The sequence below is a fragment of the Struthio camelus genome, chromosome 19 (genome assembly GCF_040807025.1).
Source record: "Struthio camelus isolate bStrCam1 chromosome 19, bStrCam1.hap1, whole genome shotgun sequence".
Lineage (NCBI taxonomy): Eukaryota > Metazoa > Chordata > Aves > Struthioniformes > Struthionidae > Struthio > Struthio camelus.
Window position 1 is genome coordinate 12,867,861 of NC_090960.1, and position 14,131 is coordinate 12,881,991.

Genomic DNA, 14,131 nt, shown 5'->3' on the forward strand with positions numbered 1-14,131 from the left:
CGCTGCCAGCTCATTTTATTGCATACTTTGGTATCAGCTTCTAGAAATCTTCCTGTAAGCCAGGCTAAAGGGGACAGGTAGGTTGCATCAGCAGCTGTAGGATCAGAGACCAGAATCTAGCTGTTGCTCCACCACGCCAGTGCCTCACCGCAGAGCTGCGATCGCGCTTTGTGCTCCCTGGCTCTGAGTTTGTGTGGCGTTTTCCAAAATGTGATGGAGGGTGTCTTTCCTTGAGCCTTAGGGAATGTGGTAAAGTCCCTTCTGGAAGGTGATATTTCCTTAAGCCCAATCCCACCTCTCATCTCAGACTAGTGCTGTTGTACAGAAACTGTGGGAACATCGGTGCCACTCCCAGGCGTGTCCTGAAAGATAAACATGTCCCCTCTGTGTATTTTAGGATGAAAGTGTTTAACTGTATGCCTTCAAGAGAAGATAACAGATTGCAAATCCTAAAACTCTGCGCGTGGTAGGGTTTAAACCGCGTGGCCATCCCCGCCTTCTCTGTTTTGGATTGCTCAAGCAAGCCCTGGAGACAGCAGGACCTCCTTTAGCGGTATCCCACAGGAGTGACTGGCTTACATTATTGCCTGGATGACAGGTGGTGTGGGTGCTATGGAGGTGTTACCAAAAAAGCATACCTTTGAACTTCAGAAAAACATGTATTTGTGACCATTTTAAAAACACTTGCTGTTGTTTTCCTGTAGGGGAGTTATTTCTCATGGAAACTGCAGCTGTCCTGGGTATCTGCTAGCTCTGTCTTTCTGGGGGCCCGTTTGCGGGCTGCGTGCTGTACTCCCTGGCCACGTGCCTCACCCCGCAGCACTCCCCGTGTCCCGCCCAGGCTTTGCAAAGCCTGTTCATCTTTATTCACAGGAATGCAACCAGCCTAGGTGCCAGAGGTCAGAACAACACACGTATGCCTTCCCTGGAGCCAGCTTTCTGAACGGCTGAGAAAATGCCACTGCTGCCCTAGGTGTTTGACAACACTGGACGAAGAGGATGCTCTCTCCAGCTTTTGCCTCAAAGTGTCCTGTAGGATACGTCACATTTCTTAATGTCATCATCTAGTGTGATAGACAGGGATAGTTTTATTTTTTATTCTGTAATAAAATCATATGCCCTCTGCATAGCAGAGGGCTGAGAGTTGAAGATACAACAAAGATCTTCAGTGCTGGGGTTATAGCACCCATAGCTGGAGCTTTCTCACCAGACTCTTCTGCCAATGAATTTTCCTGTGACTGGTCGCGCAGGCGACCTTCAGTCCGAAGCAAAGTGCACAAGCTGAACATTCGGGCTGGGGCTGGCCGCGACCCTGTAGGCTGCCTAAAGGCAGCTCTCAAGGTGAGCGGGGGACTGGGGGCACTGGCAGGAGAGAATAGTTAAAGCCATGCTGAATATTGCCTTGTTGTCATCGTCTGCACTTGGAATGAGTGTAATTTTATTTAATTGGGGGCAGTCTCCTGGTGCTCTTCCGGAGCTCTTTAGGAGCTGTGTTCCTCAGAAATGGAAGCGAGTCTGCAGTCAGCATCCTCCTGCTGGGGCACATCCTCAGGAGGGGCTGCTTCACAGTTTGTTTTGAAGATGGGAAACGGTGAAATGGGACCTTCTGGGAACATGCAAAGGATGAATTAGGTGGAACTGGACTGTTTACATGCTAATGCTGTTGAAGATCGTGGCATGAAAAAGGCTGGGGATTTTTTTGAAGAGGGTTGGAAATGGGCCATGGACAGACCTCTTGTTTTCTACAGGATCAGCCAAGACAGCGTCCCTGTGCTTAGCTGAGGCTCATATAAGGGCTGTGTCCCAAAATTGCAGCACTGAGTGGCTTCCGCTGCCACCCGAGCAAGAGATGGACTCATCAGGGTGCTGCTGCTGGGAGAAGCCAGGCTGCCCTGCTTCCCTGCTCCAGCAGTGGGAAACCCGAGCCGGGGACCTGGAACAGGAACCTGCGGGGCCGTGGAGGTGTGAAGGCCATGCACTGGGTTAACAAGGACCAACGGACAATGCTCGAGCAAAGGAGGTGTAAACCGGCTTAAGCCACCGGCTGTGGCTGGCTGTCACGCCAAGACAGCGGGGAGGAGAGACTACGGGCTGCAGAGAGAGGTCGCAGCCCAGCCTGGCGGTGCAAGCGCCCGCGGCTGGGTTACGCCGCCTGCTTGGCAGGGGGCTCGTCGGCCTCCACGGGCGGCGCGGCGGGGCCGGGGGGGAGGCGGGGGGCAGCGGGGCCCGGTGGCGGCCGGCAGGGGGCGCGGCAGCGGCGGAGCGCGGCCCCCCCCCCCCCCCCCCGGCCCCGCCCCGCCGGCTCCGCTGCGCTGCGCTGCGCTGCGCTCCGGGGGAGCCGCCGACGGCGCCCGGCGGAGCGGGCAGGGCAGGGCAGGGCAGGGCTGGCCGGTGCGGGGCTGCGGCATGGAGGGCGGCCGGACACCCGCCCGGTACGGATCGCTGGAGTCCACCCGGTGGCCGCCCGCCGGCACGGCGGCAGGTGAGCCGGCGGGGCGCGGCGGCGGGCCGGGGCCGGGGCCGGGGCCGGGCGATGCTGCCGCTCCACCTCCAAACTTTGCCCCGGGTGGCGCCGGGACTCCCCCGCCCGGCCCCGGTCCCGGAACCCCCGGAGCTGGCCGGGAACGGGGAGCCTCGTTCATTAAACGGAGCCCCGCGGGTCCGCGCGGCACCGGCACCGACGGGGGGATCCTGCTCCGCGGCCATCGGGCAGGGAGCGGGAGGGAGGGAGGGAGGGAAGGGGTGATGGAGGGGAGGAAGGACGGAGGGAAGGGGAGGATGGAGGAGGGATGGATGGAAGGTAGGGGTGGCTGGAGGGAATGACTGGAGAGAAGGAGGGATGGAGCCTTCTGCAACGCCCCAGCTGAGGCTGTCCCGGGAGAGGCACGGAGCCGCTGTGCCATCCTGCCCAGCTGCAGGCAAGGCTTTGACAAGGAGCCCAGGGCACGGACCAGTTCCTCCAGCATGAACTGAAGAGGGCAGGGGAGATGGGCAGGGGCGGGGGGGTAGGTCGCCTGAGGCAGCAGTCCTCAGCCCTGGGGTGGGAGGAAGGAGCCTGATGTTGCCCCAGGGATGGGAGGCTCCTGCAGCCCCTCTACCAGGACATCCTCCGTCTGCTCTCCTTCTGCATCCATCTCTGTGCCCACCAATCCCTTGTGCCAGGCAGGACAGGAGCAGGCAGCAGGAAAGGCAAGAACGAGGCAGGGAGCAAGCTCCAGCTCTGCCCAGCATCATGCTTGGTACTGGCTGGGGAGGCTACTGTCTTCTCCAAGGTGTGTGGGGGGACAAACCCCATGGAGCCTGGTGTTTTGGCACCCTGGCACCACCTCCAACTGAGCACCTCAGGCAGCACTGGCACCGGAGTCCTCATCAAGGGAGCAATTCAGTCTCCTGTTGTGGGCTGGGGGGAGGCAAGTCAGCTGGGGGAAGCCAGGGAAAGGCAGAGATGCAGGTTTAGGGAAGGCTCCCAGAGAGGCTCTGTCCAAGCCAGGGGTTGTTCAGCTTCAGGGCAAGCTACCCAAAGTTTTAGTCCTTTGTACCTTCCAGCACAACAATATATATTCCCTCCTGCCTCCCCCTTGGAAGACTCTCTACCTGGATACGCTGTCCTTAGGGGGGTTCCAGGGCTGAGCATTGCCATCCCTAGATCTTCTGCTCCCAGCAGCAAGGTGACACCAGGGTGGTCCAGGGAAGCATCAAGCATTTGCTGAGCTCAGGGGGCTAGGTACGGCCCAGGCATATCCCCTTGGGTGTGGGGATGTGGTGGCACCGATGTTTGCGGGTTTAATGCAGTTCTCTAAACACCCAGCCCCAGGGGGGATCCTCAGGCTGTGTGAGAATATGGCAGGGATCGGTGTCTTTTTTTCACATGTTGCCCTGTGTGGGTTTGCTGCTTGCTGCCATTGAGGGACGCTGAGGGAGTCTCAGGCTGAACCTGTGAAGTGCTGAGCTCACCTCCTCATCCTGCTTGCGCTTGGGGGCCTGCTGTGGTCAGGGAGATGCATCGCTACCTGGTGATACCCCAGTGGGTGGGCCAGGGGAGCATACGCACCGCAGCAGGGTGTTGTGGAGGGGCTTCACCCCTTGTCATACACCCAGTAAGTCATCCAGCGGTACCTCGCCCAAGACCTCTGATCTTTTTTATGGCTATCTGTCACAGCAATATCCAGCAGCCCCATTGGTGCCAGCTGTGTCAGGGGCTGTACAGACACGTAGCCAGAGAGGTCTTTCGTGACTGCAGTGGGCCAAAGCTGTGCTTTTTTCCCTAGTTTAGTAGTGGGGAGAACTGAGGCACTGGAAGGGGAAATGATGCTGTGGTTTGCAGGCGGCAGGTAGCTGTGAGCTCTTCTGTCTGAGCATGAGCCTGTCCTTCAGAAACAGTGCGCTCTGGCTGCATGTTGACAGTCCTGGGGGCTCCCATCCCCTCCTGTCCCTCCAGATGGTTTCTGCCAGGCAGTGCAGATGGTGGGGACTGGACTGCCTCTGGAAAAGCTACCCCAGAGCTGAGCAGAGTGTTACTATCATTCTCCTTGTCAAGCCTGTGAATCGAGGGCTGATTCAGATGGGCTGAATGCCGCCTGCCCATGCTGCTTTCTCTGGCAGTGAAAAGCACAAGGCTAAGTTAAGGGCCTCTTGGGATGAAGCCCAAGTAAAGAGCTTTGACCTCCCCTTTCCATTAGGGTGCTGTCAATCAATCGCCCAACTTTAATCATGAAATACATCGCTTGAAACTCAGCCTGTGCTGGTTGCTGCTGTGACTCATCTTGGGCTTGCTGCTGGCTGTCTAAATGTTTTCACCAAAGCCATATGGAGTGAAAGTCTCCAGCTATTATACTCCTCATTAACGATACTCTCTTCCCCTGGGCCATGTATGACGATTAGAGTATCTCCAAGTTTAAATCAAAGCCGCCTTCTCTTACTTGTTTGCTGGGTTGAAATGGTGCCTTTCGGGGGATCCCTTTACTCTGGCAGTGTGGGGCTGATTTCTGTGCCCAGCTCTGCTGTTGTGTGCGCAGCTGTCGGACCAAAGAGCCCCTGGGCAGTGTGGATGTACAAATCCCTAACGGGCGACTAAGGACTGTAGGCTAGATCACAACTCTAATAAACTTCCCTGCCTTAGGTGTTTGCTGATACCAGGCACATAGAGGGAAGTGTAGGAAACCCATTTTCAGCCTTGGCAAAACCATCTCTAGGGAGATCTTTACTCAGCTGTCTGCTTGCAGAACATGCCAGGTTTTACTCCCTCACGTGCTCCGAGTATCTGCACTTGCCGCTGGCCACTGCCATATGGTGTTGCTGCCATCACACAGGGTTCTTGGGTGCAGGGTGCCCTTTGATCTTGCCCCCATTGCAGGAAAGCTGTGATCTGGCCCATGCCTGTAATCGCTGGTGTTTGGGAACTCAGCATCAGCCCACATCTGCCTGGAGAAAGCATCTCCTGAACTAGCAGAGAAGATCCATGCAAATCCCAATCAATCCTCCTAGACTGATCTCATTACATAGAATCATAGAGGAATTCAGATCAGGAGAGACTTCTGGTCCAGCCCCCTGTTCAAAGCAGGTTGCCTAGTTAGATCAGGTTGCTCACAGCCTTATCCAGAAGATATCTTGGACCAGGGATGGAGATCCTATGACCAATCTGGTCCCCATTCCAATGCCCAACTATCCTAAGAGGGAAAGAATTCCTAATATCTAAATGAAATTCCCTATGTCCCAACTTGTGCCCATCGCCTTTTGTCCAATCCATACGCACCTTCGAGAGGAGTCTGGCTACCTCTTCTCTGTGTCCTTTGATAGTTGAGGAGAGCTATGAGATTCCCCTTCACCTTCTCCAGGCTAAACAAATCTGCTTCCCTCAGCCTCTCCTTGTACATCCAATGCTCCAGCCCTCTGACTTCTCTCAGATGTTCAGTTCTTAATAAGATGATCTTGCGGTCCTGGGCAGATGCTGGCAGATGGAAAGGGTCTCCATCACCAATGTCGTCTTTCCATCCTATCAGCAGTCTTCAGGATACTGTCTGTTAGTCACCTGTACAGATCCATTGGTTTCTCACAAGCGTAATGGATGGTTCTTATGCAGTGGTGTAGCTTCTACAGGTATTTCCCACACCCTGCGGCGTCTCTCATGTCCTACCTTTCCAAGCTGTGGGTCCAAATTCAGTGTGATAGATTGCCTTACATTGGACAGGGCTTCTCTCAATATCCAAAAAGCAACAGCAGCAGCTCAAGGGGCTTATGATTCTGAGGTCTTTCTCCAGGGTTCACCAAAGATACATGGGACAGAGAGAAGCTGCTTAGGATAGTTTTTAAAGGAAGCAGAGGGAAGAGATTAGGGCTGGATGAGGCCAGAGTGGCGGAGGCAGAAGAGTGTTCCCTCCTGGGGTTTGTGGGCTGAGCTGGGAGCAGAGAGGGGTGAAGTGGAGAAGGAGAGGACGGACACCTCAGCTTGTGATAGCTGTCAGGCACGCACTGTTCTCTGCGTTGCAGAGCAGCAGGGTTGGTGTAGGGTTAGAGCAGCAGCCCTGCAGCTGCAGCTCTGCTCTTAGCCGTTGCAGTGTGGTTTAACACACCCATATCCTCCCATATCTCTGTACCATGGTGGCTCCAAGGGGAGATTTGTTAGTCACGAAGGACAAAAATATGCACAACACTGCTGTGACCCTGACTGCTCTGTTGTCCCCACACACACTGAAGATCTCGAGGAGGAGGGCTCCTACTGCACAGTCAGGGCAGCTCCCAACCATGCCTCCCTCTGGCAGGTTCCCGTTCCAGGGGCAGGATACGAGCAACCAAGGAGGTGCATGGGGCACCACTCCGTCACCTTTCTGGCTGCAGCAGAGGAGCTGGGCTGTGAGTTGGGCTCCTGGGGGACCCCGTGAGTTGCTCTTCCAGCCTCCATCCATTGCTCCTTCAGGAGCCCAGCATGCACAAGACTCATATCTATAGGAGCAGCTCCAGTCTGTGGGCTCCATCTTCCCCTCCAGGTTCCCTCACCAGCCACAGTTACTCTCCATAGCTTGCTCATTCTGTAGGACCACCTGCTTGGCACTGCCATTCCTCTGATTCTGCCCGGTTTTAAATAGCTCCAGGCAAGAGACTTCCCCTTTAGAGTTTCTTGTCCATGACCTACTGCTTTGATGAGCATTTCCCTGACTTGCCTGAGGATAAGTCTTGCCCAAGGGGTGTAGAGTGCCATGACCCCAGCCACACCATTGCCTTCAAGGCTCAGGCAAGGGCTGGGGAGCTTACAGCTCTAGTCCTGCCATCGTCATAGGCTGGCCATTGCCTTGTTGGATGGTGTCCACTGTTCCCATTTTGAAGGATGCTCCTGATCTGCAACAGGAGCAGCAGCAACAGGAGCATCCTATGAAAAGGAGACCAGGGAGGGGTGTGTGAAGGCAGCTATTCCTGGCCAGGGTGGTCCTGAGGCAGGCCTTGAAGGTGTGCTGACCTCTGTGTGTCTCAGAGGGTCACTGGTAGGATGATCAGGCTGCCTGCATTGCTCCATGCATGCCAAGAACTGCGCCAGCCTCCAGGCCAATTGACACAGTGATAACATGGGGCTATGACAGGGAAGTCTTCAGTGTGAGCATGGCATTTGAAGTGGTAGCACCTTGGGCTGCTGGCTGCTGTCAGCACATAATGTTGGTGCTCATCAGCCCTGGGGCTTGCCTCTTGTGGTGGTTTGCTGCCACGGCTGGTTTCCCAGCCGTGCCATGCCCTCTTCCTCTTTGACAAGAACCCAACCAGACCTGGGGACAGCACTGAGCCAGGAGCTTTCTTACTGTTGTATACAGCTGCTTGTGGGCGGAAATCACTTCCCACCCTCCTGCTGCAGATGGGGGAGAGCAATCCAGCGCTGCCACCTTCTCCCTTTGTGTGCAAAGGTGAGGGATCACCTCTCTGATCTGGGATGGCTTCTGCTGATGAGGTTATGGGATGAGAAGGAAGAAGAGGCAATGCTGACACCTGTTTCAAGCCCTTGAGCTCACCCACTGGGAAAGAGCTGGCTGATAACCTGAGCCAAATACTTCTGCTACCAATGATCAAAGCTATTCTGGGTCATTCCTCCACCCAACACAGGTGAGAAGTGACAACCCCCCTTCTCCAGACCCATTCCTGTGCTACTATGAGTGATTAGATTTGTCCTTAGCTAATAAAAGCTGCAATAAACTCATATCTTTGCTTAATGGAGCATCTATAAAATGATCAGCCTTGTCATTTTAGCCTGGTCACAGAAATGACATTTAAAGAAATGCAGCTTCTTCCTGACAGGTCTAGAGCTGCGCTGAAGTTCAGCCTAACCCCAGGGAACAGCTGCCTGAAAGCACAAGCTGGCTGTACCATCTGCAACCACACGTATGTCATTACCTGCTTGTCCATCGCATCGGCAGGGAGATGTACCCGGGGAACCATGGCTGGTGAGCAGCTGGCTGAGCCTCCCTGGCCCCGGTGCGAGACCCTGGGTGCTCAGCAGGTGCTGGGTGTGGATGCACCGCATGGTGAAATGTCCAGGTCACGAGGAGCTCCAGAGTCGCAGAATATCAGGGATGCTTGCAAGCGGTGGGCCCTCAGCATTCTGGTCCCCTAGCAACCCTGCCCAGACCCCTAGCAACTGCAGCGTGGTCCCCTAGCAACCACATCCTGGTCCCTAGCAACCCCATTCAGGCCCTTAGCAACAGGGCTAAGGAAGGATTTCCTGTGGAAATTTGCAGGAGACGGATTGAGCGAGAGGTGATGGAGGACAATGAGCCCAACCGCACACCGCCTCACCGCATCCCCACACTGCATCCGATCCACATAGCCATCAGTCCACTGCCCTGGGCAGGCACTGGGTCCCAGTAGCACAGTTTAGGATGGGAAAGGGTCGAGGGGCTCAACATGCTGATGTGTTGGGTTGAATGTCGCCTGCGTGGCTGGGAGAAGTGAGACATAATTTCTAAGTAATCCCAATGAGTTCGTAAACCAGAAACAGTGGAAAACTGTTTTCTAAACAAGTCAGACTAACCTAAACCACTCATATTTCCATTCTTAAACCTTCTCTGCCAGCTGTCTTGGAAATGTACCTCACTCTGGGAATGATTTCTCAAACAGTTTTAAATGATGAGTAGATGACCGGTATGTGCCGGCTCTTTCGCCATGTCCTGTCATGCTGATCTATCTCTTCCTGCCCTATAACCCTCAGCTCTGATCTGCTTCCTATTTGGGATTCCTGAGTCAAACGCTCCAGCTGTGACATCTCCAATTCCCAGACCTTGACTGCCTGAAAAATCCAGCTTCCAGAGCTGGTGCTCCTTGGCAGTGTTTGGAGGGGGGAGATCTGCCTCATGGAGATTCCAGGGAAGCAGAATTTGTCTCTGATGTACAATGATTTGTTAATGTTTTCTCACAGCCTGGCTTTGCTGTAGCCGCTGAGGTGTCATTCCTCCCCCTTCTCTTCCCCCGCTTTTCCCCTGCTACATGCATTCATTGCAGGAGAGCCAGATTAGCCCATGTGTGATAAATGTGTTGCTGCACATCACTGATAACAAGTCCAGTGATGTGTCTCTGAGAGCCAGACCAGGCCGGGAGGTGGGAGCCGGCCTGGAAGGGAAACCTCAAATATCCTCGTAAAATGGGCTATGACGTCCTTGTGTAAGTCTGTGTGATAACTTTGTGTAAATTAGCGTGACAGCCTGGTGTAAATCTGTGGCACATCCTTCCAGGTAGGGCAGTGGCAGGAGGGAGAGGCATACCGGCTTGGAGTGGCGTGTCAGGCTTGCTGGACTCCCATCCTGTCCGTCCTGGGCTGGTTGAGCCCACCACTGCTCTCTTCTGAAATATAAATAGCTTTCTCTTTTCTCCACATCTTCCTGGGAGGCTCAGGGATATTTATGGGTTGCTGTGGGTGAGGCTATGGAAAGCATAGGGTGTTTGACTGCTATTATGAACTGCTTATGGCAGGGTGTTTTTGTTTACATACCATGTAGCATAGTGCATCCTGAGCCCTGAGCAAGTGACATCCCCTTTCCTTGCCTCATTTTCCCCAAGTGAGTTGTGAAGGTGATGCTCACTGCTCCAGAGGGCGAGAAAGCTGACCTGGCCAGTCTGGGCACCACACAGGCTTTTCCCCACAGTGAGTTGGGAAGGATGGGGGCTTCATCCAGCCTGTGCTGGGAAAGAAGCATTGCGGGATCTTCACCTCCACAACTCCTTAAGAAACCACTTGGTGCTATGTGTGGGGCCAGAGTTTGGACCTGGCACATGTTAGAGGAGGGTTTGTGCATAGGCTTGTGTCTCTGGTGTCCGTACGTGTGCTGGAGATGCCTTACGATCTTGGAGGGCCCAGCTCTGACCTGTGCTAGCTGTTGCAGACAGGCGAGCTGGGCCCCAGCAGTGGTGCAATCGTTTATACGTATCCAGTAGCAATGGTTTAGCAGCATGTGCAAAACCAGTACTGCCAGACCTTTTCTGTGGAGCAGCCTGGCGTGGCATTTTTAACCTTAGTTGGTCTGGGACATGGCTGTTTTCAAACCTTGCCTGTGAAAACTTCACATTTCTTGTACCTTCCTCCTGTGCGGGCAGGGACCAAAGAGAAGGGCAGAGTATCCCCCTGCCTTGCTCATCTCAGTTTCTGCTACTCATTCCCAGCATAGATGTTTTCTAAGTGGCAAAACACCAGCAGCTTTAGTAGTTCTGGAAAACAAGAGATATGGGTTCCTCCCTCCAGCAGTTTTTAACTCCCTTGGCCTCCTGCTGTTCAACAGAGGTGAAGACCCCAGGAATTTCTAGGCTTTATAAGCAGTGCAGAGCTTGCACAGCATCGGTGTGGGCAGGATGTGCTGCCAGCACAAGCTGGTGAAAATGGTGCTTATTTGTCAGGCTTGGAGGGCTGGAAGCTCAGACAAAGTTGCCTGCTGGCCTCCAAGGTCTTCATGCAGACACTTCATGCATATTGCATGCATGTTTGGAGCTGTGCACAGCAAGCCAAGCTGACTCTGATGATAATGCAGCAATGAGCAGACCTTTTCCAGTGCCCAGCACTGCACAAGTCATAAATAAAGGTGAAATCCTGTCACCTGCAGCTCAGTGCTCTTGTGTGTGACAGTAACTTTCCATGTGGGCCAGAGTCTCATCTCACTTGCACCCATGCAAACAGGCAGTGGTGCTGCAGAGGTCATTGGAGTTGCGACAGGCTTGGAGTTGGCTGGGTGCTGTGCTCACCCACCTGGGCCAGGCTGTAGAGGTCTTCTCCCAGCGGTGATGGGCCCCAGGCCCTGATCTCCACTGTGCTGTCCCCTCTTGCAGCACCTGGCAGGCGACCCTCGCTGACGCTGCCCTGAGGCCTGCCAGCAAGGGGCCTGGAAATGAGTCTAATACTGTGGATGCGCTTAACGGTTTGGCTGATCTGGGGCATAGATGCATCGTGTTTGCTGGCAGGAGTCCATGGCAGCCCAGCCTGCCCTTTTGTCCTCAGCATCAATTTAACATCTCTTGCTTGCTAACACGGCTCCTGTTTCATTGACAGAGGACGAGATTATTTCCATGGCTGACTCGACCACAACCATTGACGATATTGAAGGGGAGCTCTTCAAAATCGAGAGGATCAGGGAGATCCTGGTGAGGAGGGAATCAGAGCTGCGATACATGTGAGTACCCTGCCCACCAGCCACTGTCTTCCCCCTTCCATGGTCACCCCAGCATTTTTGTCTGCTTGATCAAACATGAATCTTCCTCATGGAAGGGCAGAGCTAAGGCCATTCTCACCTGGAAAAACAGCTTCTCCCGCAGTTGATCCTATCTCAAAGTTCAATGCTCAAGAGCAGTTTCATTTATTAGCATTGGGTGCTGAAAGCCATTTTGGTGGCTGAATAAGATGCAAGAGCTGTAGTCACCCTCCAGAGACACTGGTGAAATAAGTCCCAGAAAAATCCCCTTTTGGTTTGTGTGGGTGGTGAAGGACTCAGTGACCGAGCAAGAACGCAGTGCTATGTACTGCAGATTGTGGGCAAGCACCGGGACATGAGCCACAGCCCAAGAGCCAAGTGGCTCCAAAGGTGCCTCTAGGTGCATTGTCCTCCTTTGTAGTCACTGTGGCAGAGTCCTCATGGCAGGAGCTGCCTTTGGGTCTCCATGTGCTAGTGGCCTGTGGATCACAACAGGTCGCTTTCCATTTGAAAACCAAACACTGTCCTAGCCTTGCTCTTGGAAGGGTCTTGATAAAGTCCTTGTTACAAAGTGGCACAGACTCAAGGATATAGAGGGCAGTTGCAGGCAGCAGCCCGTAGTTGGAGGCGGGTGGAAAGGACTCACTCCTCCAAGTTTGCAAATCAAATCTGCCAAAATTTCAACCACTCACCCTGTGCCAGAGCAAAGGGTAGCCCTGTCCCCCACAGGGCTCAGGAAACAAGCTGCAATGGAAGCAAGGAGCAGGCAATGAGTGAGACAAACCTGCTCTCCAAAATTCAAGGGCAGCTCTGCTCATAGCCGTGGGATTGGCTGCTGCATGGCCCCGCTGCATCTTGCAGGCTGCAAGGAGAGCCCTGAGGAACACCCACAAATTGCTTCAGCCCCCTCGGAGCACAGAGAGGCTCTGGGGTCCCCAAGCAGGTCCCTGAGGAGGGGGAGAGAGAAGCAGCCCAGTCATGACCCATGCTACCGAATTGCACTGACACAGGAAGGCTGTGCTGGTGGTGCAGGGCTTGAAGTAAGTGGTATGGATGGCATGACACCATGATGGTTGGAGCTAACCAATTTCTGTGCAAACAGAGTTTATAGCACAGTTTTCACTAAACTAAAATGTGCCCTATTCCACCACAAGCACCCCATCCTCAGGGAGTTCATACTCTTCTGCCTCTGTATGGCTCTTGTCTCGGGAAGGGTTCTGAGGTTCACCTGAACCTCAGGTTCATTGTTGGTCTCTGGAGATATTGCTCTGCCCCACTGCTGAGATTGCAGGCTGTTGAATATCCCCCACAGCTACAGCTTGCTCTCCCTGCAGTGCTGTAATATGCATCCTCCTAACTCCTCCTTTGCTCTTTCCCTGGTTGCTGGGGGGCAGTTTCTCCCTTATTGACACCAGTGCCCGTCTCTGCATTGCGTCCTGCTCTCCTTGCCACGCACAGCCTCTGCAGCCAGAAGTGGAGGGAAAGATTTTCTTAGGGCCCATTTCACTAGTCAAAACAGTCTGTGAGTAAAAAATCCAGAGCCCTTTCAGGTTGAAGGCAATCAGATAGTGTATTGCAGAGGTACCAATGGGCCACATTTTCCCTTGATGTATTGCGAGCTTCTGTGGTCCACGAGGAAAAGGACTGATTTACTTGAGCTCCAGATTATCAGCATAGTGATCTCTACTGGAAACTCTTCCCTTTTGGATCATCAATGTGGGGAATTTGGGTCCACAGCAGTGCCAGGGTCAAGGCGGCCCTGCCTAAAAGGCAGAAATAAAGCCAATTTGATGCAAGGTGATATTTGCAAGAGAAAAGCTCACAAAGGAAAGCTGTAATGAAGCCCGGGCTGCACACCCCCTCTGAGACTCTCAATGTCTGCAATCCTACACTCTGAGTTACCAGACAGAGATGGCTCAGAGAGGACTGAGGAAAAGGTTCAAGGGGCTGGAAGATTCATTTGCAGCAGAGGCAAATACATATCTGCCCCCTGTTTCTGCCTCTGCTCTAAATGTGGCTACAGAAATCATATCAGAAATGGCCCAGCTCCCCAAGTGGCTCTGCATCAAACGCCCGGGATCTCCAGCTTGCCCGGAGCCTGCTGTAGTCAGCAAGTGGCAGAGTGGGATGCAGGCAGCCTGCCAGCCATGGGTCTCCCATCTGCTGTGCTGCCTTTGGGGCTAAGGGTGCAAGGGGAGGGCTCACGGTTCCTGGCTCCCATCACGGCTCTGTGCACTGTTACTCTCAAAATCCTGATACGGGCAAAAAGGGAGCACAGCATATATCTGAAGCAGAGAATTTACTGTTAGTCCCATTAAAATCTAAACAACCTAATCAAAATGCAACAAATGTTATTGATTGAGTTACAATAATACTAGCATTAGTCTTAGTTAATGCAGAAAAGCTTAATTAATACCATTAAATAGCCATGGCTAGACCAGTCCTGAAATCCCATGCTGTCAAGTCAATACAAAGCCTGGGATTTT

At 53.7% G+C, this 14,131-nt stretch overlaps 1 protein-coding gene across 4 annotated transcripts in view; it reads left to right on the forward strand.

The window, feature by feature from the left end:
• Positions 1-14,131, forward strand: part of LOC104143585 (bMERB domain-containing protein 1) — a 37,358-nt gene that overhangs the window by 9,538 nt on the left and 13,689 nt on the right. For 2 of the 4 annotated variants that reach the window (XM_068913258.1, XM_068913256.1), the window contains exon 3: positions 11,507-11,627. In XM_068913258.1, coding sequence (XP_068769359.1) covers positions 11,524-11,627 — 104 coding nt within the window. In that variant the 5' untranslated portion in view covers positions 11,507-11,523. Of the gene's footprint in view, positions 1-2,298; positions 2,483-11,506; positions 11,628-14,131 lie in introns of those variants that run through there. The other 2 variants (XM_068913257.1, XM_068913255.1) reach the window with 2 other exon arrangements.